This window comes from Chenopodium album, chromosome 21 (assembly GCF_948465745.1).
Source record: "Chenopodium album chromosome 21, dcCheAlbu1.1, whole genome shotgun sequence".
NCBI lineage: Eukaryota > Viridiplantae > Streptophyta > Magnoliopsida > Caryophyllales > Amaranthaceae > Chenopodium > Chenopodium album.
The window spans coordinates 9483477-9510134 of record NC_137854.1 but is presented as its reverse complement, the minus strand read 5'-3'; the positions used below and the strand labels follow the sequence as shown (position 1 = coordinate 9510134).

The following is a 26658-nucleotide window of genomic DNA, read 5'->3' as shown; positions in this document are numbered from 1 at the left end:
AGATTACATATATATTTAGGGTCAAATGAGAATGTTCTTAAAATGAAAAGGATGAGAAGGATTTTATGTGCATAAGTGTGTTTACAAGATATGCTTTTTTTTTTTTATTTAAATGTGCATAAGAATTTGACTCAAATTTAATGTGAACATATTTTGAATATAATGTGCGCAATTTCGTTTTTTTCCCAAAAACTTGAAAAAATTTAGTACAAAAACAATTATGCACATTTAATGAAAATAATATTCACGTTTAGTGAAAAATTTATGCACATTTCATCCTTCTCATTTTAAGAAACTTCTCATTAGATCCCAACCAAAACATATATATATATATATATATATATATATATATATATATATATATATATATATATATATATATATATTCCCGTGGTTTTAGAGAGCCACGTAGGATTTAATTTTTTAGCGCGCCATGTAAGATTATAAATTTTAGTTGTAGCCAATTAAGTTAAGAGATTATTAATATATTTAAGAATTAATTAATTCAAGTGTCACGCAAGCAAAATTGGTGAATGGTATTTTTAAGTCTAAATTAATTAAATATAAAATATTATCTTTTGATATTAGGAATTTATCTAAATATGCAATACATTTTAGCACATAACTACAAAACAAAAATAAAAATAAAAAATATTTTAAAAAATTCAAACAAACCATGCATCGTAAGGGCTAATCTAGTTCTCTTAAATTAAAAGTGTTTTATTAGATAAAAAATTCTGTACTACACTTTCTAGCTTAGGTATAACACTATCATGAATATCTTTATTTATTTATTTATTTTGATAGAATGAATATCTCTAATTTTTAACTAGTAAAAATCATAAAATTTGATAAATAAGTATATTAAACTACATGTTAGACCATATGTGTTTTAAAAATTCAATGATAACTTAGTATCAATTTTCTTTTTATTTACTAAATAAGTATTTAAAATTATTTATTATACTTAATGGACAAGAATAATAACCCCGATTTAATATTTGGTCAAATTTTTACCTAAAATATGATAATATATGAAAATACTAGAGATACAAATAAAAAGAATGAGCTTTTAATTAATCAATCAAAATTTTTTTATATGATTACATGCATAGATAAAGTGTTTATAATGTTACGTTGTGTTATGTTATTAAATTCCTTTCATTTTGTTAGGCTATTTGTATTAGAATTAGGCAAGAAATCAATTAAAGAATTATAAAAAATCAAAATTCCCGTTTAATTTTAATCATAACAATAACAATAATTTATGTACTACGAATCTATTATTTTTAATAGATTTATCATTTTAATATTGTTACAAAATTACCTTATTTGAAATATTTGAAGGAATAATGCAATATGATGTATTAAAGATTTGTCATACAAAGTAATATTTATGAGAAATGGAATAATATTTTAAAGAAATATATTTACTATCAAAACATTCATATAAAATATTTGGAATAATTTATTATGATATTTATATTATACTACAATTCTCAAAGAAGATTTTATCAAACAAGTGAAGGGGTGTTTTTGGAGGAAAAAAATTATATCAGGAATATATTGACAAGTGTCATTCCTGGTGTCTGTTTTAGTATTATGTTATTGATTAATGAGAGTAAATATATAAATGTATATTTTAAAGGATATAATTAACAGCATACTACTCATGAGAGTAATCTTTTACTTTTCATAAGGTATATGGATGGATATGGTATGGATGGATATGATGGATGGATTTAGGTTTGGCTAATTTTGTGATTTAAAATAACAAAGATATCCAAATGAATTTTTAATTTATTGCAAGCATCTCCACAATATACCATTACTTTGTGAATTAAGGTGAAAACACCCTAAATTTTTCTAAAGCTTGGACTATTATACAGTGTTGAAATTGGTGTATAATTTATCCTTTTATTAGATTACATATATATTTAGGGTCAAATGAGAATGTTCTTAAAATGAAAAGGATGAGAAGGATTTTATGTGCATAAGTGTGTTTACAAGATATGCTTTTTTTTTTTTATTTAAATGTGCATAAGAATTTGACTCAAATTTAATGTGAACATATTTTGAATATAATGTGCGCAATTTCGTTTTTTTCCCAAAAACTTGAAAAAAATTAGTACAAAAACAATTATGCACATTTAATGAAAATAATATTCACGTTTAGTGAAAAATTTATGCACATTTCATCCTTCTCATTTTAAGAAACTTCTCATTAGATCCCAACCAAAACATATATATATATATATATATATATATATATATATATATATATATATATATATATATATATATATATATATATATATATATATATATATATATATATATATATATATATATATATATATATATATATATATTCCCGTGGTTTTAGAGAGCCACGTAGGATTTAATTTTTTAGCGCGCCATGTAAGATTATAAATTTTAGTTGTAGCCAATTAAGTTAAGAGATTATTAATATATTTAAGAATTAATTAATTCAAGTGTCACGCAAGCAAAATTGGTGAATGGTATTTTTAAGTCTAAATTAATTAAATATAAAATATTATCTTTTGATATTAGGAATTTATCTAAATATGCAATACATTTTAGCACATAACTACAAAACAAAAATAAAAATAAAAAATATTTTAAAAAATTCAAACAAACCATGCATCGTACGGGCTAATCTAGTTCTCTTAAATTAAAAGTGTTTTATTAGATAAAAAATTCTGTACTACACTTTCTAGCTTAGGTATAACACTATCATGAATATCTTTATTTATTTATTTATTTTGATAGAATGAATATCTCTAATTTTTAACTAGTAAAAATCATAAAATTTGATAAATTTAACAAGATCTAACAAAAAAAAAAGTAAAATATTTACGTGTTCAGCACTATCATTTAAGTAGCTTTTAGTGATTTGACCAAATAAAATCTCTACTTTATTATAATAACATAAAAATAAGTAATGTAATACAAAGTAACAAGGTAAGTAGAGTAAAAGTCTTAGCTCGCTAGTACACAAGAAACACAAATGGGTTATGCATCCAAATTTGAAATCACTCCCTTAATTTTACTAGCTAACAATTAAATATAGTTAATTAACTTTGAGTTGAGCAACGATATCCGCTATTGAAGATCTAAGATGGCAAATTGCCTCTAAAGGCTTTTCCTTAGGACCAATATTAGCACCACTATCCAGAGTCAAGTCTACTAATCCATCCTCAGGTGCTTCCCAATCAAAACATTGGATAAGAGTAGCCAAAGCCAAGGTGATGTTCCTAGTAGCAAAGGCACTTGCAGGGCAAGACCTTCTCCCAATTCCAAAAGGTAAAAACTTGTAGTTGTACCCTTCGATCTCATATGCAAATCTCTCTGGCTTAAACACATTTGGCTCGTCCCATAGGCTAGGGTCCCTTTGTATTGCCCAAGCATTGATATAAAGCATAGTGCCTTTTTTTACCTGAAACCCTCCAATAGTGCAGTCTTTGGAAGAGCAATGTGGGAATAAAAGTGGTGCAGGTGGGGTAAGTCTTAGAGTCTCATACATTATCCAACGTATGTAGTTCAATTTTGGTATGTCGGATTCGTCAACGAGTCTTCCGTTGCCTACGATTAGATCAATTTCTGCCTTTGCTTTCGCAATGATTTTTGGGTTGTTTATGAGATTTGACATTGCCCACTTCAAGGTTTTAATTGTAGTTTCCGATCCTGATACCAGTTGCATCTGATATATAGATATAAACATAAGTATTATATGAGTAACACTCCGTCCATGTATTATAATAAAAAAATTCTATCAATTCTTAATTCTTATTAATTCCTAATAAGACATCAAATCATCACATAACACATAAATTAATGTTAAAGTTAGAGGTAGGAAATGCACATTTGTTATAGTAGAAGAGAGTTCACTTTGTCTGTCAAGGTTTCATCACAAAACCATGTGACAACAAAGTAAGTAGCTTATAAGTCTTATAAAGTGCTTAACTCTCTCATTTTTTTTAATTAAAAAAAATCAATGTGGGATAGATACTTATATTTGTTGATTGATAAGTCTATAATCCAACAAAAATTACACTTTCCCTCACATTGTCGACACTACGTACATTAATGCATGTTTATTTCTTGTGTATTGTTGTCTCTACTTGTGATGATGATGATTGATGAACCATAATTTTATTCAGCATAATATTTTTTTAATTATAATTAATGAAAACACTCATTTCAGTAATTAAATTTATGCATTGACACGTATCAAAGTTAAATTATCACAATTAATTAAAAATTTGAGGAATTAACAAACTGTATTTCTAGAGGCAAAGGGAGTAATCTTACCAAAATGAAACTTTTGATAAAATCATCAGTGTAGCAATCAGGTTCAGCTTCCTGCAAGTCTAGCAATTGTTCAATTAAATTTTTTGTGACAACTTCCTCATCACAAGATGATCCTCTTTTAATACTTTCTCTACATTCATCAACTAAATTTTGTAAATATTCATCTCTCTTCTTCCAAAGCTTTTTCAAATTTTTCTCAATCCCTCCAAAACCTACCCACCTCAAGATGGGAAAGAAATCACACATTGTCATGTAACTAGGGGATGGCAAATCTATGTTATCCCATGGCTTCCCATTAACTGCCCACATCACAAAGTTGTGTGCAACCTTATTAAAAATATTGTTTAAGTTCACTTTACGGGTCCCACCCTCAGACTCAGTCAGAAGCTCTAAGATCATCTTATGGATCTCAGCTTTTCGAGTAGGGCTTGCTTCATTAAGCTTACGCAAGGAAAGCATAGTTAAGACCCCAATACGTCGAAGATTCCTCCAATGATCCCCATACGAAGACCAAAGGAGGATCGAAAAGGTGTATCCTAAAATCTCACCAATAATGAACTTAGGTCTGTCAGAAAATACGATGTCGTTTGTATTGAGGCATTCCTCGACGGCTGATGGAGAAGAGACAACCAAAAGTGGCTGGCAACCCAAACGCAAGGAGAAGATTGGACCGTAAAGTTTAGACATGGTTAGGAATGTTTTGTGGAAGGGGGGCTTGAGTAGGTGTAGGTGGCCCCAAATAGGAATTGATGGTGGACTTGGTGGGAGGTTCTTGTTCTTTGCTTTAGAGGGTAAAATGATTTTGTAAAGGAAGATTATGGTTGCCAAAATAGATAGAAGCAAGTACATTTTCATGGGTTTTTGTTGTATGGATGTGGGTGTTTGTGATAAAGATGTTTTTACATTTGAAAGTGGGAGAGAGTATATATAATTGAAAGGGCCAAAATCATATTAGGCAATATAAAAAAAAAAACCTTATTGGTCTAATATGCTGGTCAAAGATGATGATTATACAATGCATGTAAGACATGTGTGCTTATGTCAGGTAAGGAAATAAAAATAAAACAATATTTATTTGAAAATTAAATATTTTAACATAAAAGGAAGATATTTACCACTTACAAAAAAGGGTAAGATTAGATTATATCCTAATTTGATTTTTTTTGTATTTTATTGAGTAAATACATATTGACTATCTTAAATATCTTTAGATAAATATTTAATTTTTTGAATAATATATATATATATATATATATATTATATATATACATATATATACATATATTATATATATATATATTATGTATATATATGTGTGTGTGTGTGTGTGTGTGTGTATATATATATATATGTGTGTGTGTGTGTGTGTGTGTGTGTATATATATATACACATACACATACACACACATATATATACACACACACACACAATATATACACATATATATATACACACACACATACGCGCACACACACACACACATATATTTATAATGATTGCTTTATTTTATTTTAACAACGCATTTTTTGTGTGGTTAGCCACACTGTGTGACCATCTAACACACACCAAAACACCGATCGGGTAACCCTTGACCGATCGAATAACCCCTGACAGATCGAGTAACTCCTGATCATGTAACCCCTGACTGATGATTACCCTCTAATCGACCGAGTAATTCTTGAATAAGTAACCCGGTCACTTGGAGTGGCCAGCCACGTATGAAACTTTGTGTAATATTAAATGCAATATACCTTGCTGAAGGAATTATGTCTTCGATAAGTGCAATTACTAGATATATCAAGGATCACTATTATGGAGATAATAAGTTCATTCTATTGGGGCGTCATCCTCTGTTGCTAGACTATGAGAGATGATCTTTGGGCTAGTCAAATGGTCCAAAGCCCTTTAGAATGGATCCTATATTGGTCACACACAAGGGTATTGGGTTAAGCAAGTAAGAGGCCCATTAATGGGCCTCATGAGCAATTAACTAATCATGAATTGGATTGGGCTAGCATAGTTAGATTGGAATTAGGTTTTGGGCTTTTGACATGGGCTCTTATTTAGAGATGAGATCTATAAATAAGAACCATGCCTAGGGTTTGCAGTAACCAGTCATAATTCACACACTGTGAATTTTGACATCAATGCAACCAATCCCAAAACCCTAATCCTCTCTCCAACTCACGGCCCTCATCCTCCCCTCACGTCCGTACGGCCGACCACCCCTTGGTGGCGCGTGTGGTGGTTATCGTGGTGGTTCTTGGTTAGTATGTCTCTCTTCTCCGTTGAAGGCTGATTGAAGCGTTCAGTCACGACTAACTAGCATTAGTGGAGGTCTTAATCTGTGCCCGTGGACCAAGTAGAGGAATCACGCTTGGGGTTCTTTATCTCCCTTTGTTCTTGCTCGATCGCACGTGGAATCACGCTTCAAAGGTACGATTATTTGTGCTTTATGTGTTATGCATTAGATCCTTGGATTAGGTACTGTATGAATATGATTCATGTTATTTCCGATGCGTAGTACCTATAAACTCCTACAGTGGTATCATTTAGCCTATTGCATTTACGCATATTGCCAATAATTCTTTGATAATCCACAATTTTAATTCAATTAGGAGGGAGAATATTTAATTATGGTCAATTGTTATATTTAATGGGATTAAACTTTTGGAATAGATTAAATGCGATTTAATTATGCTCAAAATAGCCATGAAAGGACCGAATTTATGCCCTAATATGTTCGAATTTTCGAATCCCTAACCCTAATTATTCGAATAATTTCGAAAATCCTAGCCCTAAAATATGATTTTTGTGCTTGATTTTGATTTAATTCGATTTGTTTTATGTTTCATAATTTTAATTGGGTTGATTTATGCATAAAAATGTTTTATGTATGATCATAGATTTAATTTTAAATGTTAGAATTAAATTGGGATAAATTTTATGATGAACCCTAATTTTAAAGTTGAATGTGATTTAACTTTAATCTTATGGACTGATTTAATTTAATTAGGATAAATGTTATTTTAATTAAATTAAAACACAACAAAAAAAAAAAGGAATTTTAGCAGCGGCAACCGCGGCTGGGTGGCGCAGCCACGGCGGCTGCCGCTGCAGGTGGTCCGGAGGGAGGGGTGGGGTGGGCAGCAGGTCGGGTCAGCAAAAGCAGCAACAGCAGCACCGTGCAAGGGTTGCGCGGCACTGCTGCTGCTGCTGTGCACCGCTGCAGTGCAGCGTACACCTCACGGTGTACGGCCACCGTGGCCGGCTTCGGCTGACCACACCACGGTGGCTGGTGCATATTTTCAAAAAAAAAAAAAAAAAAAAAATCAGTTTTTAAAATTTATTTCAAGATAATTATGAATTATTTTGGGATAAAATCAGTTTTATTTTGGATAAGTTAAAATATTTTGAAAATATGATCTTTTATTTTAAAAGATAAAATTAGTTTTATTTGGATAAGATCTTTTATTTTAGGATAAAATCAAATATTCAAAAGTTGTTATATTTGATATTATCCATATTTAAGTTGTTAAATTGGTAATTATCCTAAATTAAAGTGGTTAATTATGGATAAGATTTGTTAGGATATTCTGAGCATATTCCAAAAGGATAATAATTGATTTTAAATAATGTGATTATCCCATAATTATTTTTGGATATAATTGATTTAAAATATTGTGATTGGCTAGTAATTAGGATAGAATTTCCTAACTTTGTTAGGATAATCTTTGAGGATAAATATGATTTATCTTTTAAGATTAAAATAAGATTTGATTCTATCTCATGACTAATTTAGAATATATGATATTTTATTGATGATCATGAATAATATATGATATTATCTAATTGCTTTAATTAAAATATGAGATTTTTAGATGCCATGTTTCCTTAATTGTGAACATTCGATGTTGTAGTTTAGGAAAGCATGATGAGTGATTTATTATGTGGCAATTTTATAATATATGATGTTGTTTATTGCTATATAATGATTAGTATGGCCCAGTAGATTGCTAAATACGATCTGCGCATCGTGATGTATTTTTGTAATCTTAGTACGGTCTACGAACCGATAAAGTATTTTGTAATTTTATTTTATTTTATTTAAGTAGTAGATAGAATAGAATAGAATTACAGGTTGCAGTTAATCCAAGAAGCCCATGAAGTGAAGGCCCAAAGGAGCAAGATGGATGCGATCCATGATGATTCAAGTGGGAGCATTTACTTTATTAGTTTTCTTAGGATTAGGGGCCATGCTATGTCTTATTTATGCATTCAGTATTTTATGCATGTTAGATTTTATTGATGTTTTGTGATGATGCGCTAGAGTTCACTATTTAATCACAACATAATAAATCTAGGTCCCAGTAATATTGAGGCAGCTTTTCCAATTAAAAACCCGACGAAAACCTTTGACATTTATGATGGGTCATGCCAAAGCTGGGCATCATATTTTTCATTGGGGAAGTGGGGGTAGGACAAATTCTACACTTTTAATTGGTTATACTCAACAAGGTTACCTAAAGATAAAGTTTAGAACCTTGAAGCTAAGGGTAATAATTAAACATGTGATGGTTAATTATTCAACCAAGAATTACAAGAGTTGTAATCAGTAAAGAGTTTACTCACCTTGAAAATGTAATGGTTGATGGCAGGGCCAAAGTCCGGTTAATTATTGCACGAATAAAGGATCTTGGAATCATTTAATTCAATAGGGATCAATTTAAAATTGAATGAAATGCTTTAAAGTTACCAATTTAATTCGCTTATGGTACTTTAAATTTTATAAACATAATTGAATTTTGCGTTTACTTATAAGTAACATGTCGTTCTAATTTTATTATTATATATAATCTCCTCGATTGAAAACAAAGTTGAGAAACGTTCTCAAAAGAGTTTAAAAGATAATCCATAAACCTATATTCCAATTTTGCTAAGATTGTTCTAAAAGGAAAGTTTTAGAAATTCATGTCACATGTCTAAGGTTGGTTTTATTCAAAATGTTTGAGTAAAATGCCAACACATCTTCATTTTGAAAAATGTTTCAAGGGATATAATGAGATGAGAGGTACAATCCCTCAAAAGACAAGTGTACAAGTCCAATAAAATCTCTTATCTTCAATATGATTGAATATGAGAAAGTGATTGGAAATCTCTATGATCAAAAGTTGATCAAATGATAGTATTCTTCATCTATTTTATATAGAGTTTAATGCTTGATTAAACTCAAATATAAATAATGATAGAATAGACTTAGCAAAATCATGAAAAGTGCTTAAAATAGTTGAGCAAAGTATCATTTTGAACCTAAGAGAAATATTCTAAGTGGCTCAAATGGAAAGGTTTAGGAATATATGAGGATTGCATTAAGATGTTTTAGGCCAAGAAATGCAAACAAGTTGCTACTTCTCAAACCTAGAACTACTTACATGCTTAAAATTGTTATGAACAACAAATGTTTCTAATTAAATGGATCTATTCCAATTGATTAGATACTACCTCATATAGTTGGAAGGTAAAGAATGGAAATGTTCCAATTTAAGAATTATATCATAGAAATTGATTTAGCATATTGCTACTTCTTGGACATATGATGTCTTGTTTAGATCACTCATTGCACAATTTGGTTGATCTAAAGGAAGAAGTCATAGCTAAAGGAGGAATAAATCTACAACTTTAGAAGCAAATGTTGCTACTTCACAAGTAAAATCTACAAGTTTGGAAGCAAAAGTTGCAACTTTACAAGTAGAAACTAGTATTTCACCACTAATAATTGGCTAGAATTAAATAAATGTTATTCATTCTTGCCATTATCAAAACACCATTCAATGATTAGTAATGACTAAACATCGAAGATTCAAAACGTGGAATAAATGTTATTCTATGCTTCTTTGAGTCATAATGTGTTTTGAATTGCTAAATAGGTTTAAAATTCTATATGATAGAAATAATTAAACAATTTCTATATATATAAATTGTCTCTAATATGTCAATTAATTCAAATGAAAATGAAAATTGCATGCGAAAGATCCAAAGGGATGGACTTTCAATATCATTAGATTATGAATCTATTGATACATGTAATTATCATTCTAATTTGAAATTTTGACTAAGTCACCATTTAGAGAAATGATGATGAGAACTCAAGGTCGAATACATATCGATGTAAGAAAACCAAAGGTTCCAAGGTTAGAGACGACAATGAAACTTCATTTGTGATATGATCACTACTTGTGCTTAGTTGAAACATAAGGGCGAAAATTTTGAAATGTTCAAAATGTTCAGTATGAAGTTCAGTATCAACTTGACAAGATAATGATTACACTACAATATGATTGTAATTGTGAAAATTTAAGTCAAGACATGTAATTGGCAACATATTCGAAATATTGCGATATGATCGTAATAATGAGAATTTAAGCCAACACATTGATAAACATCCAAGAGTTATGAAATCGTTTTACAACAAACTCCGAAAGAAAACCTTGTGAAGTGTTTATGAAGGGAGCTATCAATCTATATGAGATATATTTTGATAATGGATGTAAATTACCTATCTTCCAACCATTGTTCAAGGGATATACTTTTAAGATAAGCTACAAAACTAAACAAAAAAATTACATAGGTCAAATCAAATGTAGCAAAGGCTTCATATGTGATATGGATAAGAAAAGTTCTTATTAAGTCTTTCTACAAAGCAAGGAATAAAACATGTATTAAACCATTTGATGCACGTTCGATTCCTATATAGAGCACAGGGTACTACTACACAAACCATACTTAGCACAAAATGTTTGTTGCTCAAGTAGGTGCCCTTATGGAAATTGTTCCAAAAGGTCAAGTGGGAGTATAAGAATCTCGAAAAGTTCAAGAGCCTTGAAAGAGTTTAAGAAAAGTGATTTCGAAAATCTCGAAGAAATTTGAGAAGTTATCGAATAAAAGCAACAATATGAGCATGATTCACCTCATGTTACAAATGACAACGCGTGGTCTCATTATGTGTAATGGGATTAATAACCATGTGTCGAAGGTAGTACATTCCAAGTGCACATCCTCTATTGTCGTTTCTCATTGAAAACTAAACAAAGTTGTTGTATGAGTTTCAATTGTTGCATAAAAACCCACAATGATGACTAGCATACGTAAAACTTAGCCAAAGAAATGTGATTTCATATTGACTAAGAGTTCTAAAACATTTATTTTGGAACATTATGATTATGCAAGTAATAAAGATGATTTGACAAGTTATAACTCCAAATGGTTCAAAACCAGGAAATCTGAAATAGATTCTAAATCTGTAAGCAAGTGTATGACACTTGAATAATTTGCCTAAATTGGGTGAAACCCATTGTAAGCAAAACAGACAAGAAAGAAAAATGTTTTCTAACTAAAGCAAAGACTTGTTAAGGGGTTCAAGAGATTCTTAGTATGACTATGACTACGATGAAACCTTTACATTAGTCATGTTGCAAAGATCTGTTAAAGATACTTTAGTGATTTCTACCTTATAAGATTTGGTAGATGGATTTCAAAATACTTTCTTGAAATTGTTCATGAAATAAGATTTGTATATGATACAGTCAAAAGTTTGGAGATCCAATAATCCTAGGGATGCATAAAAGATCCATAATGGATTGAAGTTAGCATCAGGGAGTTATGTTCCTAATTTTGTGAGTTAATCAAATCGTTTGATGTTCTCGTAAAATTAAGAAAAGGTCTTGTATGTATAAGATGTTTAGTGGGAGCTATGAAGTCTTCTTGGTCTAGTATAAAGAGCAATTATTCATTTCTTGAAGAGTCAAATGGTGGGTAATGCATTTTGTATGAAAATCTTGAAGAAGAAGATGAGTACATTTGGGATTCAAGATCTATATAGATAGGTCTCGAAGGATGTTTGAGTTTTGGTTAAGAAGCTTATATTGATAAGATTCTTATAAGGTTCAACATTATATTGAAAAGAGTTTCAATCCCATGTGACATGGCACGTTGATTAATGATTCAATACCTTGAGAAAGGTTGATGAAATTCAGACTTTGAGTGATGATCCTTATGCTATTCGCAAAGGATTCATCATGCATGCCATGGACTATACTCGTCTATTTGATTCACGTGTTTTAAAGAACAAGTGATGATAGATTTCAATCGAAATCCAATATAACGTTGGAATACAAATTAGAAATTCCTAAGTTCTTTGCGAAAGGGCGAAGGAAAATTCTTAGTGTATGGAGATGAAAATGATTATAAGATTTAGAAATTGCAAAGTTCATGTTTATGAGAATGTCTCATGAACTCTACTTTCTAAACCCCTTCCATGACCAAGGTATGAGAGTCATACTAAGGTTTTTGGATTGAAGCAAGTTATGTAATTTTAGTTGTGTATGTTTTGAGAAAGCATATTACAAAAGTAAATACATTGGCTTGCAGAATTATGTTTATCAATTGAAACAAAGTTTCAATCTTATTTAATCGTGGTTTCAAGATTAAATAAAATGTCCAAAATAATTATGAATTGATGGGCTCACTAGGTTGATGACCTTTTGAATGAAACCCCACAGGTGAACTAAATTCATATATTATTTAAGTTCCTAGTTCGGAATCATTAAACTGGACATAAATGATTTCCAATAATGGACTAGCATGTTAAGATTGATTGGATAGCGCAGTTTCATGGGCTATAGGAGCGTAGTGATGCTCGGTCAATCACATGGATATGCATGAATGATGCATGATCGAACTATAGACCTACTTTGAAGTTCAAGTATAGAACTTTCGGATATATTAGTGGATTCCTTTGACATGAGTGGAACACTGTTTCTATTCAATGATTGTTTTGACTGTGGTACATTCAAACGTCTTGCCGTAAATGGGGATTATAAAGGATGTTTCCCGGTCACTTCATGAATTGAGTGGGAGCTTTGGTTGCCATAAGATTGGATTGAGTCTACCTATTTAATTAGGAATGTGTCTTGGCCCCTTGAAGAGGGAGAATTCAGAAAATGCATGGCCGTGCTCAAATGGATTACATAGTAATCATTTGTTTTGTAATTCTAACTCAGATTTCAAGAAAAGATTTGTAGATTAATATGATCACGACATAAGATGCAATCATATTATCAAATCGACACACATTGACTTAAGGAATTTGAATATTGCGCACTTGTCTCAGACAAGTGGGAGATTGAAGGAATTATGTCTTCGATAAGTGCAATTACTAGATATATCAAGGATCACTATTATGGAGATAATAAGTTCATTCTATTGGGGCGTCATCCTCTGTTGCTAGACTATGAGAGATGATCTTTGGGCTAGTCAAATGGTCCAAAGCCCTTTAGAATGGATCCTATATTGGTCACACACAAGGGTATTGGGTTAAGCAAGTAAGAGGCCCATTAATGGGCCTCATGAGCAATTAACTAATCATGAATTGGATTGGGCTAGCATAGTTAGATTGGAATTAGGTTTTGGGCTTTTGACATGGGCTCTTATTTAGAGATGAGATCTATAAATAAGAACCATGCCTAGGGTTTGCAGTAACCAGTCATAATTCACACACTGTGAATTTTGACATCAATGCAACCAATCCCAAAACCCTAATCCTCTCTCCAACTCACGGCCCTCATCCTCCCCTCACGTCCGTACGGCCGACCACCCCTTGGTGGCGCGTGTGGTGGTTATCGTGGTGGTTCTTGGTTAGTATGTCTCTCTTCTCCGTTGAAGGCTGATTGAAGCGTTCAGTCACGACTAACTAGCATTAGTGGAGGTCTTAATCTGTGCCCGTGGACCAAGTAGAGGAATCACGCTTGGGGTTCTTTATCTCCCTTTGTTCTTGCTCGATCGCACGTGGAATCACGCTTCAAAGGTACGATTATTTGTGCTTTATGTGTTATGCATTAGATCCTTGGATTAGGTACTGTATGAATATGATTCATGTTATTTCCGCTGCGTAGTACCTATAAACTCCTACACTTGCCACCTTGGCACACTTTGTAAAAGAGATTAAGAAAGGTAAATGAACAAAGTATTCAAAATAATATACACACGTAGTTCCTAACCATTCTCTAATCTCAGCGTTCAAAGTAATTAGATAAAGTCTCTCATTTATGTATTCTAATTGACTCCTAAAAAAGCGTGTCGAGACAGTGTGTTGAATTTAAAAGAAAATAGAGGAAGCACTAAGTAGGGTTGATAGGTTGAAGAAATAATAAAATAGTAGTGGGTACTTCGTACCTAACAAATACCTACATTAAGGGCCTGTTCACATTTACTGAATTGAGCTGAAATGAACTGAACTGATTGGAGCTGAACTGAACTGAACTGAACTGAACTAAATTGAACTGAACTAAGTTGAAATGAATATTTTATGAGAGAGGGAAATTAGGAGTTGAATTGCATTGAACTGAGTGGAGCTGAATTGAACTGAACTGAATTGAACTGAGCTGAACTGATTGAATTAAAATTAAGTAAATGTGAACAGGCCCTAAGAATATATACTACATTAAGAGTCTATTGAAATTGAACTCATGTAAAAGGAAGTGTTGCGATTATTATGAAAAGCGAGGGAAAAGTAAAAATTGAGGATTTTTTTTTTCCTTTTTTTCTGTCGGATACCCATAATAGGATAATAAATGATAAGAAAACCAGGATAAGATGTGATGTCCGATTGAAGAGAGATTACACTACATTTACACAAACTCAACTAAAAACACATAAACTAACTACAACTCAAAACCCCAATCAATTTCCTTCAAAGGTATGCATTCATTCTTCCTTCTACCAACCAAAACCCAATTGTTTTTCAATTCAATTTTCATGTAATCAATAAAAAAAATTTGATTAAATTTGTGGGAATTTCAGGTTTTGTATGCAAGTGAGTTAGATCAGCAAAAATGGTAGTTCTGGCAAGCAACTGTGTAACAATGAATTCAGCAGCAATAATGGGTGGTATCCTTGTTCATACCCAGCAATCTTACAATAAACCCTTGTTCCTTTTGCCTAGTAGCAGAACCAACTCTTCACAATCTGTTTCTCTTTCCTCTTTATCCATTGGTGCTGGCATTGCTCCTTCATCTTCCCTCAGAACTCCTGCTGTTGCCGTCGCCGCGGATACCAGCCAACCTAGCTCTTCTTCTGATCAGGTATAATTTTGCCACCCTCCAATTTTGGGTTATTGTGTTTATTAAGTTATAAGAGTAATTTTCATTGACAATATTTTTATTTTAGGTTATTATGAATTTATGATTGATGAGTACTTTGTTTAAATTCCTGATTAAATTCCTGCTTATGATAATAAGTGGTTGAAATCTTGTAAGAAGCTCAATTCCAAAATAAATGTGGTTGTAGTCTTGTAATAAGAAGCTCAACTTTGCTTCCCCATTTATTTGGAGAATGTTTGTTATTTGTTAGTTTCGATGAATAGTAATTCTAATGATTAAATAATGTTGAAACCCATTATAGACCACTTGTGAGTATCTCACAATCGAGAAAGAGGAGAGATTATTTCACTTTATTAGGTAGAGGAGTTACTCCTGCTATCACCAATTGGCTTATGTATGAAACCTCCTTTGGCCTTGTTTGTATTACTAACTCTCCTCTTCCTTGTTTGGATTGCCAAGGCCCATTTAATATTCTCTCAAGAATTTAACAAATATTTGGGGAACTCCAAGTTGATAACAATGATTGAATTTGCATTCTACTAATTTGCATTTCTCCGTTCTAAAATATAAAGTTTATAATTATGCAGTTTCGAAAATCATTCAATTTGTGCTATATACTATTGTATTGTCTATATGTGTATATATGGTCCTAGTTGGCAGATGTACTGTTGCATATCTTGGTATGTTCGGAGTGTATGTTAAGTTGATTGACTTTGCATCCGAATTAACAAACAATAGTTTTGATCAATAACTTATGTAGTAGCTCATTTGTGGAAAGATCACTTCATCAACTAAACAAGGCCTTATAGGGCGGTTTTTATTGTTGGAAAGGGTATTCTCATGTACCTAAAATAGAGATTAAAAAATAGGAGGGGTGTTTTGTTAGGTGTATGAGACTATGAGAGGGTGATTCGTCTCAATTGTTTTGGCAAGTGTTCATGGGAAATTGGAGATTTAGCAGTTCTTCAGCTGACAAAGACATAGGTAGAAAATTTTGTTTAGAGGACAAAAATTTCTTATCCAACCCTAGGACCTACACTTGTTAGTGGGCTTTGTGCGAAGTTCGTACTTTCTTCCACCATCTAAACAAATTTGTGTACTTCCTGCCATCAACTAAACAATTTTGCTTATTCCGTAATTTATACCATCAATTAAACAAATTTCTGTAATTTTGATCAACAACTACACCAATTTGTGCATTTTCCTAAAAGGTTTGAGTACTAAAGATGTAATAAATCCCCCTTAAATGAATCAAGTGAAACAGTGAAACTTTTAAGTGCCAAGTTATAGTTGGTGTTTTAGTATTCTGACACGGGCCATTGTTCCCCTTAAGCACTTTAAGTATTTGAGTTATGCTTCTCAAAGCGGTTATGATTTTGGGATTAGATTTGTGCACATTGAGCAGAGAGTGAAAGGTTTTACTTTGCATTTGAGCTGCTTCCTTTCTCTAAAATGTTCAGGATGATAATTTGAAGCATCATTTTTCGCATGGTAAGTAGTAATAATTGTTGCATGTTGCTGCGTTGTATGTCTTCTTTACCTTAGTATTTTTTTGTGTAGAGTTGGAGATTTGGATTCTTTTCAGGTTGACACATGTTTTCAAGCATTTTTGGTGATGATTCATTGCATTAGCTTGCCTGATCCAATCACAATTATCTCTTACAATGCAGGATCAAACAACTAAGAAGTATTATTTTGTGGTTGCAAATGCAAAATTCATGCTTGACGAAGAGGAACATTTCAGAGAGCTTATGGATGAAAGGCTTCGCATGTTCGGAGAGCGCAACATAGAACAGGATTTTTGGCTTGTAATTGAACCAAAGTTCCTGGAGAAATTCCCTAATATCACCAAGAGATTGAAGAGACCTGCTGTGGCTTTGGTCTCAACAAATGGCCCATGGATCACGTAAGGGGCACTTCACTGATGTTTATTCTTTCTTTACACTCCTCATTAGTCAAAATCATAATCTGTTGCTTATTCTTAGTGGTTTAATTTTTCAAGTTTGGGTTTTGCCTTGTGCCCTGGTATGCGTGATTTAATGTGCTGTTTAATACATAGGTAGTGCAATGAACTTCGTATTTGACAGCAGTAGCATTAACCTTTTGAATAGAATAGTGTCTAGAGCTCTTGTAGTTCTTTTGGATTCTTGGAAAATTAGCATGACATGTATGTGAGACATATCATTGGAGTAATTCTTATTGTGATAACTGGTAAGGATTGATTTAGATTGGTGTATGTATGATTTTTCTTGTGTGCGGGAATACTTTTTATTTTAGGAAGATACTCGTATATATACGTACAAGTAATTCTTGTAAGCTTAGCCTATAGTAAGAAGAAGGTTGTGGACAATGAGAGAAATTAAGATGCATGTGGCTGAGGAAGTTAATTACATATAGTAATCTAACACATAGTAATATAGTATTGTTTATTGAAGCCTTTTAAAATTACTGTATATTTTGGAATGCCAAAAATTCTGCAAGCTCCTTCAAGATAGCTTTTTGCCTTTTTGGATTTATTGCATTGATGAGGTTATGTTAAAAGACTTGCAATCTTTATACCCCGTGTTGATGTCTGAAAAGATATATTAGTACTTTTGAACATTCTGCTGTACGATGGTTCAGAGTACCATTTACTTTCCCATTTGCAGTTAAGAGTCATAAATCGGAACTTCCTTGGCTGTTAAACTCAACCATGATTTCCCTGTCCAAGTCTTTGACAGTAATTCTTGAAATGCTACCAATTCCAAATTATACTTGTGTATGCTATACTTACTTTGTACTATCTTTTCAGAACTCAATCTCATTTGAGTAACCACAAGTCCACAATATATCTTGGCAGGTACATGAAACTGAGATTGGATCGCGTTTTAGCAGAAAGCTATGAAGCTGACAGCTTAGAAGAAGCGTTGGCCTCAAATCCCACTAAAGTGGAGTTTGAGAAGCCAGAGAAGTGGGTCGCCCCATATACAAAGTATGAATATGGCTGGTGGGAAAAATTCTTGCCTCCTGGATCCCAAAAGTCGCAGGCTTGAAGTTGTGATGCGAAATAATTGCTGAGAGTATTGCTTAGAAGAATCATATAAGTGATTTATCGCATAAATGGTTGAGATTTGTTTGGTACCTAGCCCTTCGTGGGTAGAACTAAAGACCTGTTTCTCATTCTACTGAAAATGGGGACAGATTTTGAAGAAGCTTGTGCATTGCAGTGACAGGTTTGGTAGAGAAGAATATGATAGTTGTGTTTGTGGTGGTATGCGGCTAGTCATTTAAGTGTTGTGTGCTGTTGTTAATTGATACAAAGTAGATTGTAGGCAGCGAAATCTTTAGCAATGTACCAGTTGTTTTGTTCCCTTAATTTCTTGTATGCAGAAGATGAAGATTTTCAAATATTAGGTAAATAGTAATTCGTAGTATGGAGTACAAGTTATTTCGGAGTAGCATATATCAGTGACTCCATTTTCCCTCCTTCCACTGTCAAGTTTTCCTTTCACTTTCATGAGAGTGTGAGCAGATAGCTAGCTGGTGATATATAACTATGATTACCAAAATACGAAGTATGAAGCATTAATGGCGTAGTATTATTGGGAGGTGCAAAGAAATTTTACTGATATATTTGCTCAATTTGTCAAAACTAGTGGTAGCGAATAGCTTTTACTAATTGATTTAGCTAAAATCCATCTCCACTCCATAAGATGTACAGAGTATCTGGAAAACATTCCATCAGATTTTTTTTTTTTTTTTTTAATCTAAATTCGTAATAGAGGAAGGTTTTTAGACCATACATTAGCTTTTTTTTGATACTTTTAATCTATGCTTTTATATTGAAAGTGGAAAGATATTCTCCAATTAATAAGTTTGCCTTTATTAGAGTAGATCTATACTAGTAGATTCTTAGGTCATCATGTCTTCCCCTATATCACGCAAATTAGTCAAGATAATGATGGTAAATCCGATTATGGTAGCAACTTTCCTTGTTCTACGTATTATGCTTGATTGATGCAATCAAAGGTATATTTACTCCTTATTTTGATCATAAATGTGGCAAAATTATCATTACCTCACTAGCTCTTAGGGCCTATTCATATTTACTTAATTTCAGTTCAGTTCAGCTCCAATCAGTTTAGTTCAGTTAAGCTCCAATCAGTTCAGCTCTTAATTTCCCTCTATCATAAAATATTCATTTCAGCTCAATTCAGTTCAGCTCCAATAAGTTCAGTTCCAATCAGTTCAGCTCCAATAAGTTCAGTTCCAATCAGTTCAGCTCGATTCAGTAAATGTGAACAGACCCTTACCCATCATATATTCAGTGATCATTTAGCTCAATCTCAAACAAATGTCTTAAAAAAACTTAACGCAAAATAGAAAAAGTACTCCTATAAGTTATGCATTAAAAAGTATTATAGAAGCGTAAATTTTTAAAATGTACAGTGTTATCGGTATATACTTCCTCCGTTTTCTTTTACTTGCAACACAGCTTTGTGGCACGTGTTTTGAGGTCGGGTTTATGTAATGTAAACGAACAAATTATTCATTATAATTTTTACAAATGATACTTAACCCTATTCTAATCTTCGTGTAAAAATTATATTGATAAAATCGCTTGTTTACCCTCACTAATCATCTCCTAAAATTGCGTGCTTAAAAGGTGTGTTGCAAGTAAAAGAAAACAGAGGAAGTATTAGATAACATAATAAATCCATCTCCCGTCAAAAAAAAAAAAAAAAAAAAAAAAAAAAAATCCATCTCATACATCTCAATTCATTCTCACCCACAATCAATTATACCCCAAAAAATCCCCAAAAATTTCCAAATTAATCTAAACAATCTCAAAATAACAAAAATACTCCGGAACTCTCGAGAACATACTAAACAAATTCCTATAATCTCTCCACTTTCATCTCCAAAAATAGAACCTTCGAGAAAATTGCGTAAAATACCAAGTCAACCAATCAACAAATAAAATCCTTCCACATGTACTAAATAAAGCCACATTCAATATCAACCACATAAAATAACAAATTAAAAAAAGATAAAATTATATGAAACCACACAATATTAATTGTGGTGATATTTCTCGTATAATCTGTAATACCACAATGAAAAAAATTATAGGCGTAACCGTAATTCATACCAGAAGAAGATTCACAATTCACGAACAACGAACAATAACAATGGGAAATACTAGAATTTGGAAAATTAAAAAGGCTAACTCAATAATTTTAATTAAATTAATTAATTTTATTATTATTATTATTATTATTATTATTAAGGAAAATAAAAATAAAAGAAAAGTGGAAAATAACGGAGGTGATAAATTATAACCCAAGATCAGCCGTTCGATCCCTACCTCATTACAACCGCTACCTCTCTTTGTTGTATAAACCCTTTTTCAGTCTTCTCGTTATTATTCCAAGCTTCCTTTCTTTCAATCGAAGAGAGAGGATTTAGGTCGTTTTTCTTTCGATTTGGCGATTTTTTGTTATTCTCTGCGTTTTCTTTAAGGTATGGTTTTCGATCTGTGTGTGATTTGTTATTTGATTTGATTTTTTTGGGGTTTTTTTTGGGTGTAATTGATTGATTTTTTTGATTGGGATTGATTGATTGTTGAGGTTATTTTGTGGGTTTTAATCAAATCTTGGATTCTTTAAAAATTTTGGGTTTTTTGAGATTTTTTGTAAAGTTTTGATTTTGATGTTATTGATTTTTATTGAGTAAATTTGTTGAGGAAATCTTTTCTTCAACCAGTTTTATTTTTAATTTTGATTTATTGATTGAATCAAGGGAAATTTGTAATTTGATTAAAATCGACTGGGTAGGTGATTTCGTCTAGCTAGGGTTCGATTTCTTCAATGTGGATATTTTGTTCTTTAATTTTGATTTTTTTGCAATTTTTTTGGTGTATTATGGTTTGATTTTTGATTGGGATTCATTGTGTATTTTGAGATTTGAGAGGTCAATTTTTTTTTTAATTTTTTTTTTTGTGTAAAAAAAATTGGATTAATTGATAGTAGTTTTTTTTTTTTTATTGATTTAGGTTTTGATGAAATTGATTGTTATAGATTAAATTCGTCCTGAAAATCTGGTTTTAATCAGTATTGATTTTTAATATTATAATATTAATATTAATACTTCAATTAAATCAATTTAAAACCTGTAAAAAGAAAAAGAAAAAAAATATATATATTGAAATCGACAGAGTAGGTGATTTTTTAAAATTAGGGTTCTGATTTATTCAGTTCAGTCTAATCTGATATTTGAAGCATAGATTGAAATTGATATGATGATGCGCTGTGATTATTATCATGTTATTTGATTTTGGAGCTGATTGTGATCTTGGTAATGTTACAATGAATTTGAATTTTTCAGGATTATTTGCTGTCATAAAAAGTTGTTAGAGGTTGGCGATGATGCAGCAGCGATATCGAGTGAGTCTCTATTGAATTCTGATTATACTACAGAGTAGTACTGTAATTAATCGTATGGACTTGTATGCTGAATGTTTAAGTGCTATTTAATTGTTGATTGTAATTGTTTTTTTAATTGTGAATTAGATGGGCGAGGATTTGGATGAATACGAGGATGATTTTGTAGAACGAGATGATTATGAAGATGCTGAAGAGGACGGATACGAGGATGAGGAAGAAGAGGAGGAGGAGGAAAAACCTTTGTCAGCAGAAGCAATTAAATACCTGGAACTTCGAGAAAAATTGAAAGCAAAACACAGATCCAATTTGAGGAGGGAGAATGGCAAGAATGGTGTCAGCGTTAACAACTCGAAGTTGATGAAGTATGCATTGCTGTGAATCTTTTTTATTTTGCTTTGTGCATTGTATTGGTTGTGATGTGAATCGCTTGTGATGATGATTTGTGGTTGGTTTGAATTCGCCGATCTCCTAATTAGATTTTGTTCTGTTGTTTTAATTGCAGTTTTGGATCCTTTTTTGGTCCTTCTAAGCCAGTGATTGCTGATAGAGTTATCCAAGAAAGAAAGTCCTTGTTGGAGACTCGGCATTTGACACCTAAAGTATCTACTTCTCAAAATGATGTATGTGTATTTTGTCAACGTAAGTTGCTGCTATATTATGTTTTTGAAAAGTGTGTGCATGAGCGTCATTAGATGACCTTGGATGATCAATTTTTGTATTATGAAGCTGAACCTTTCGATGGTAAACTTTGGTCTGGCTATAAACTGATACAATCTACCGTGGCTTCGTATGTCCAGCAAGCCCTTTGTATATGGCACAGGACATGATTGGGCACCTCGAATGTAAGCCCTTCGTATGTCCAGCAAGCCCTTCGTGTGTCCTTTACTTCGGAATGTACCCCATATGTCCATCTTAACCTCGAATGAGGTTGCTTGTTGCATGTTCCCAGTTAATATAGTTTCTGGTTTATAACCTTTGAGGTTTCATTAGTGTTGCATGATACTATTAATGTGGCAATATATTTGATTGATTTCAGAGTAATAGGTGTCGTTCTTATATCAGAACTTTCTTGCGCTTGAGGAATGCTGTTGTTTTGACTAAGTAAATGTAATTGCTTTTGTCAATGCCCTTCCCAGAATTCTTTATTAATCCTTGTTTCTGACTCTAATGCAGGCTAGAAAGGGTAGCGCACCATCCACCACAACTTCAAAAAATGGACCAAGCAATACTCCTCTTCCAAGACAGGTTGAGACTCCTTGCTGAATGCATGGTTTAAATTGCTTATAGCAGGTTCAATAATAATTTTGTTGCTAATTCGATTTAAATTGCCCAGGTTAAATCAAAAGCACAGATAATCAAACAAACTAGAGACTATTCTTTTCTATTGTCAGATGATGCTGAGATCCCTAAGCCAGCAAATAATTCTGGTCCACAAAAGAGTTTAGCTCCAAAGAATGGTTTGTTCTTTTTTATTTGATAGCATAAACTTTCTTGTTTGCGTAAATTAATCGAACATTTAATGCTATATCATTAACAGTTGTGGGTTTTGCAGGCCTTAAAGATTCCAGATCAGCTGAAGTTCGGGCGCAGAGAAATGAATCTTGTTCAAATTCTGGGAAAAAAGGAAATGATGGGTATGAACAACGGAAGCCTTCTTCTGGGACCTCCCAAATCCATGATTCCTGTAGAGCACCGCCTCAGAGGTCAACCTCTGGTAATAGGGCAAGTCTTCCCAGTGATTCCCGTAGGCAGTTGGATTTGAGAAAGCAGACCCAACCAAATCAGCAGGCAGGCAGCAGTACTGGAAGTGGGTCTAGACCTGCTGTTCAGAAAGTCTTGGCCCCAAAGAAGCCTTTGTCCTCTAGTGACAGGAAGTTGCCAATTAGCTCCATGGAGAGAAGGCCATCAGCTGCTCCATTAGTGAATAAGGCTTCTGCTGTTGCAAAGACTAGTACTCTTGATCGGCAAAGGCAGCCTATGGGAAAACCACACTCTTCTGGTGTAATTAATCGTTTGAATCATAATAGGGATGTTCAACGAAGTACTGAGAACAGAATGTTGAAGAAAGATTCTGTTGAAGCTTCAAGACAGGTGCGTGCTTGCCTATTCCATGCTATATTTGTTTGAGTTAATCATGTTGCAAGAACATGAATTTGTAAAATTTCCTTGCAAAATCTTTTATGTTTGATTAGATCTGCTATAAATTTTCAGATGGTGAAGCCGCAAATGAGGAATGGATCTCTTCAGTCTAATGGGGTAAAAGGACACCACATTAACAAGCAAAAACCAGCTGGACAGTTACAAAATTCTTCTGCTGCACTAAATAAAGACCACAGGATTAAAAAACGAAAGGCTCCAGACTCAGATGATGAGGAGATGGACTATAGATCCGTAATTAGGAAGATGTTTAGGTAAATTTTTTCTCCCTTCTATGATTCTACCCTTCTTTTTAACTGTTTTAGCTCTTGTTAAAGTCCTGGCTTTGTTATAAAGAGACTGAATCTTGACTTATATGTGCTCCTCTATTGTATTTCTGGTGATGCTATTTTGAGAATTTTTTTTGAGTACTGTCATTAAACTGGCAATATTTGCTGTATGGATGTGTTTTTTTGTTGCCACTTGTTTCCTTATACTAGTTGAATTGGGGTTAGGGGTCTGCATACAGAGTGGTGAGGCACAGTAGTCCTAGAAAGTTGGCATCCTTAGATCTGGGCTGCTGTTTAGAATGCTATCTACTTCTTCCTAATAATACATGTATTATAATCACTCATTTTAGTGGTAATGTTTATGTGAGTATGCTGTCTTATCCCGTGATTCTTGTTCAGGCAACCCACACGATATTATGATGATGACGATGCTGGCAGTGATATGGAAGTCACTGACTTTGATACTATAATGGCCGAGGAAAGAAAGAGGTCAGTTAAGACTATTCTTTGCGTCATATTTTTATTTTTAGTTATTTGCATCATATCCAGGAAGAATATTTCATTCTGTAATTAATTTAGAAAAAATGAAGTTTACTCAAGTTTAATTTACTACTGAAATAAATTTTAAATCATTTTAGTGACTAATAAAAATTCAATTTAAGTGCCAAGAAGTTAAATTCTGTTGAATAATATGCACCCTTAATAAAATGGCTTTAGATTATTCTCTTCATTGCAGTGTATTTTATCCGATGGGAATGATTCTAGTTATGCCAGTAGATATAATTTAGCCATTTAGTTTATTTTACATCTTTAGTCTAACCTAAATATTTTGTTAAAGTTTGGTACTAACCATGCTTAATATCTTTTTTATATGAATTGCAGTGCCAGGATAGCTAAACAAGAAGATGATGAAGAACTTATAAAGATTCAGGAAGAAGAAAGACAGGAAATGTTGAGAAAAAAAGCCAGGATGCGCAAAATGCAACAACGCCGATGACCAGGAAATTATGCTTTATTTATTCAGTTATCTGGTCATTGGCAGCTGGGTTTACATGTGACATGCCGTTTATTAATTGTACTTGGAAGAATGGCAGTTATTCAAAACCCGAGTTGCTGTGTACGATAGATTGTGATTATGAAGTTCCTCCATTTTGCCATTGGACTGTGACAATAGATACTTTTTTTTTTTTTCCTTTTAGATCTAGGTGCATTGGTTGGGGTTGATTTTGGAGGAGAGGTGATTGATCACATGTATATTCAATAAGTAGATCCGTTTAGTTTCTTGGTCCTTTGCTTGGATAGGAAAAAACTTCCTTTCTGCTTAGGTTTTTTTTTTTTGACAAAATTGTCTACAGATTGTTAACTTTTTCGAATCTTACTAGTAAACTCAGAATTTTTTTATCAATGAGTAAATTAAAAGACAATGTAATGGGTTTTTTTAAACTTTTGAAGTTTTTAGATTTTGCACGATTAGTGTTAAGTTTTCTGATATGCATTTTACCAAAAAAACAAAAAAGAAAAAAGAAAAAAAAAGTTGGGTGTTATTGTCTTATTGGGTACAATTCATTGTTGTGCCTAAAGCTTCTGTTGAATTGAATGTTGGTTGCACCCTTAATAGTTGTGCTTATGGTACATTACCTCAACAACCCTTCTGTATCATAAGCTGTTGAAATTTTACATTGAGATGTATCAATTGGATTAGGCTTGAATTTAAGTAAGAAACTAGTTTACCAGTATGTTCAAGTACATGTTTCAAAGAATTGATAACAACATAAAAGACCAAAGATCTATCTTTAATGGAGTTCAGGAAGGCTATTTGCTTATTTTTTCGGGAGATCAACTCTAAATTATTGACAACTTTCATTTTACAAGATCACATATAGATAGATCTACCCATACATTTTTCACAAATTCTTGATTATGGCAAGTAGGGTTCATGTTACCCTAAATATCAAGTTACTCTTTTAGACGAGTATAAAAAAATGGAGTACCATTTTCTTAACACAAATTTACTCTTAGAGCCTGTTCTGATTTACTGAGCTGAACTGAACTGAATGGAGCTGAAATGAATTGTTTATGAGAGAAGGAAATTAAGAGATGAACTAAACTGAACTAATTGGAACTGAACAAAACTAATTGGAGCTGAACTAAAACTGAACTTAACTCAACTGACCTGAAATTAAGCGGAAGAGTATAAGACTTATCAAGTACGAAGTATAAGGTTAATCATATTATCTTTAATAATTTAACATGTATTCATTATAAAGTAAATTCATCTTAGATGACGTATAGCTTAATATTTTTTTGAAATAAAT

The 26658-nt window shown here is 32.3% G+C and overlaps 2 protein-coding genes and 1 pseudogene across 2 annotated transcripts; 2 read left to right on the top strand and 1 right to left on the bottom strand.

Annotated features, from left to right (window-relative positions):
* Positions 1-3094: 3094 nt before the first annotated feature.
* LOC145600320 (cytochrome P450 81C13 pseudogene) lies at positions 3095-5184 on the bottom strand (annotated as a pseudogene).
* A 9785-nt stretch (positions 5185-14969) lies between these two features.
* On the top strand, positions 14970-18890 carry LOC145601362 (protein YCF54, chloroplastic-like). Its single transcript, XM_081657372.1, has 4 exons — positions 14970-15089; positions 15194-15474; positions 17163-17398; positions 18332-18890. Exons 2-4 carry the CDS (start codon positions 15226-15228, stop codon positions 18522-18524), a joined length of 678 nt encoding a protein of 225 aa, XP_081513498.1. The 5' UTR covers positions 14970-15089; positions 15194-15225; the 3' UTR covers positions 18525-18890.
* A 1674-nt stretch (positions 18891-20564) lies between these two features.
* On the top strand, positions 20565-25767 carry LOC145601324 (uncharacterized). Its single transcript, XM_081657323.1, has 10 exons — positions 20565-20994; positions 21859-21917; positions 22044-22279; positions 22420-22537; positions 23091-23162; positions 23251-23374; positions 23470-24008; positions 24129-24328; positions 24743-24832; positions 25226-25767. The coding sequence occupies exons 2-10, from the start codon at positions 21897-21899 to the stop codon at positions 25338-25340; spliced, it is 1515 nt and encodes a 504-aa protein (XP_081513449.1). The 5' UTR covers positions 20565-20994; positions 21859-21896; the 3' UTR covers positions 25341-25767.
* Positions 25768-26658: the final 891 nt, after the last annotated feature.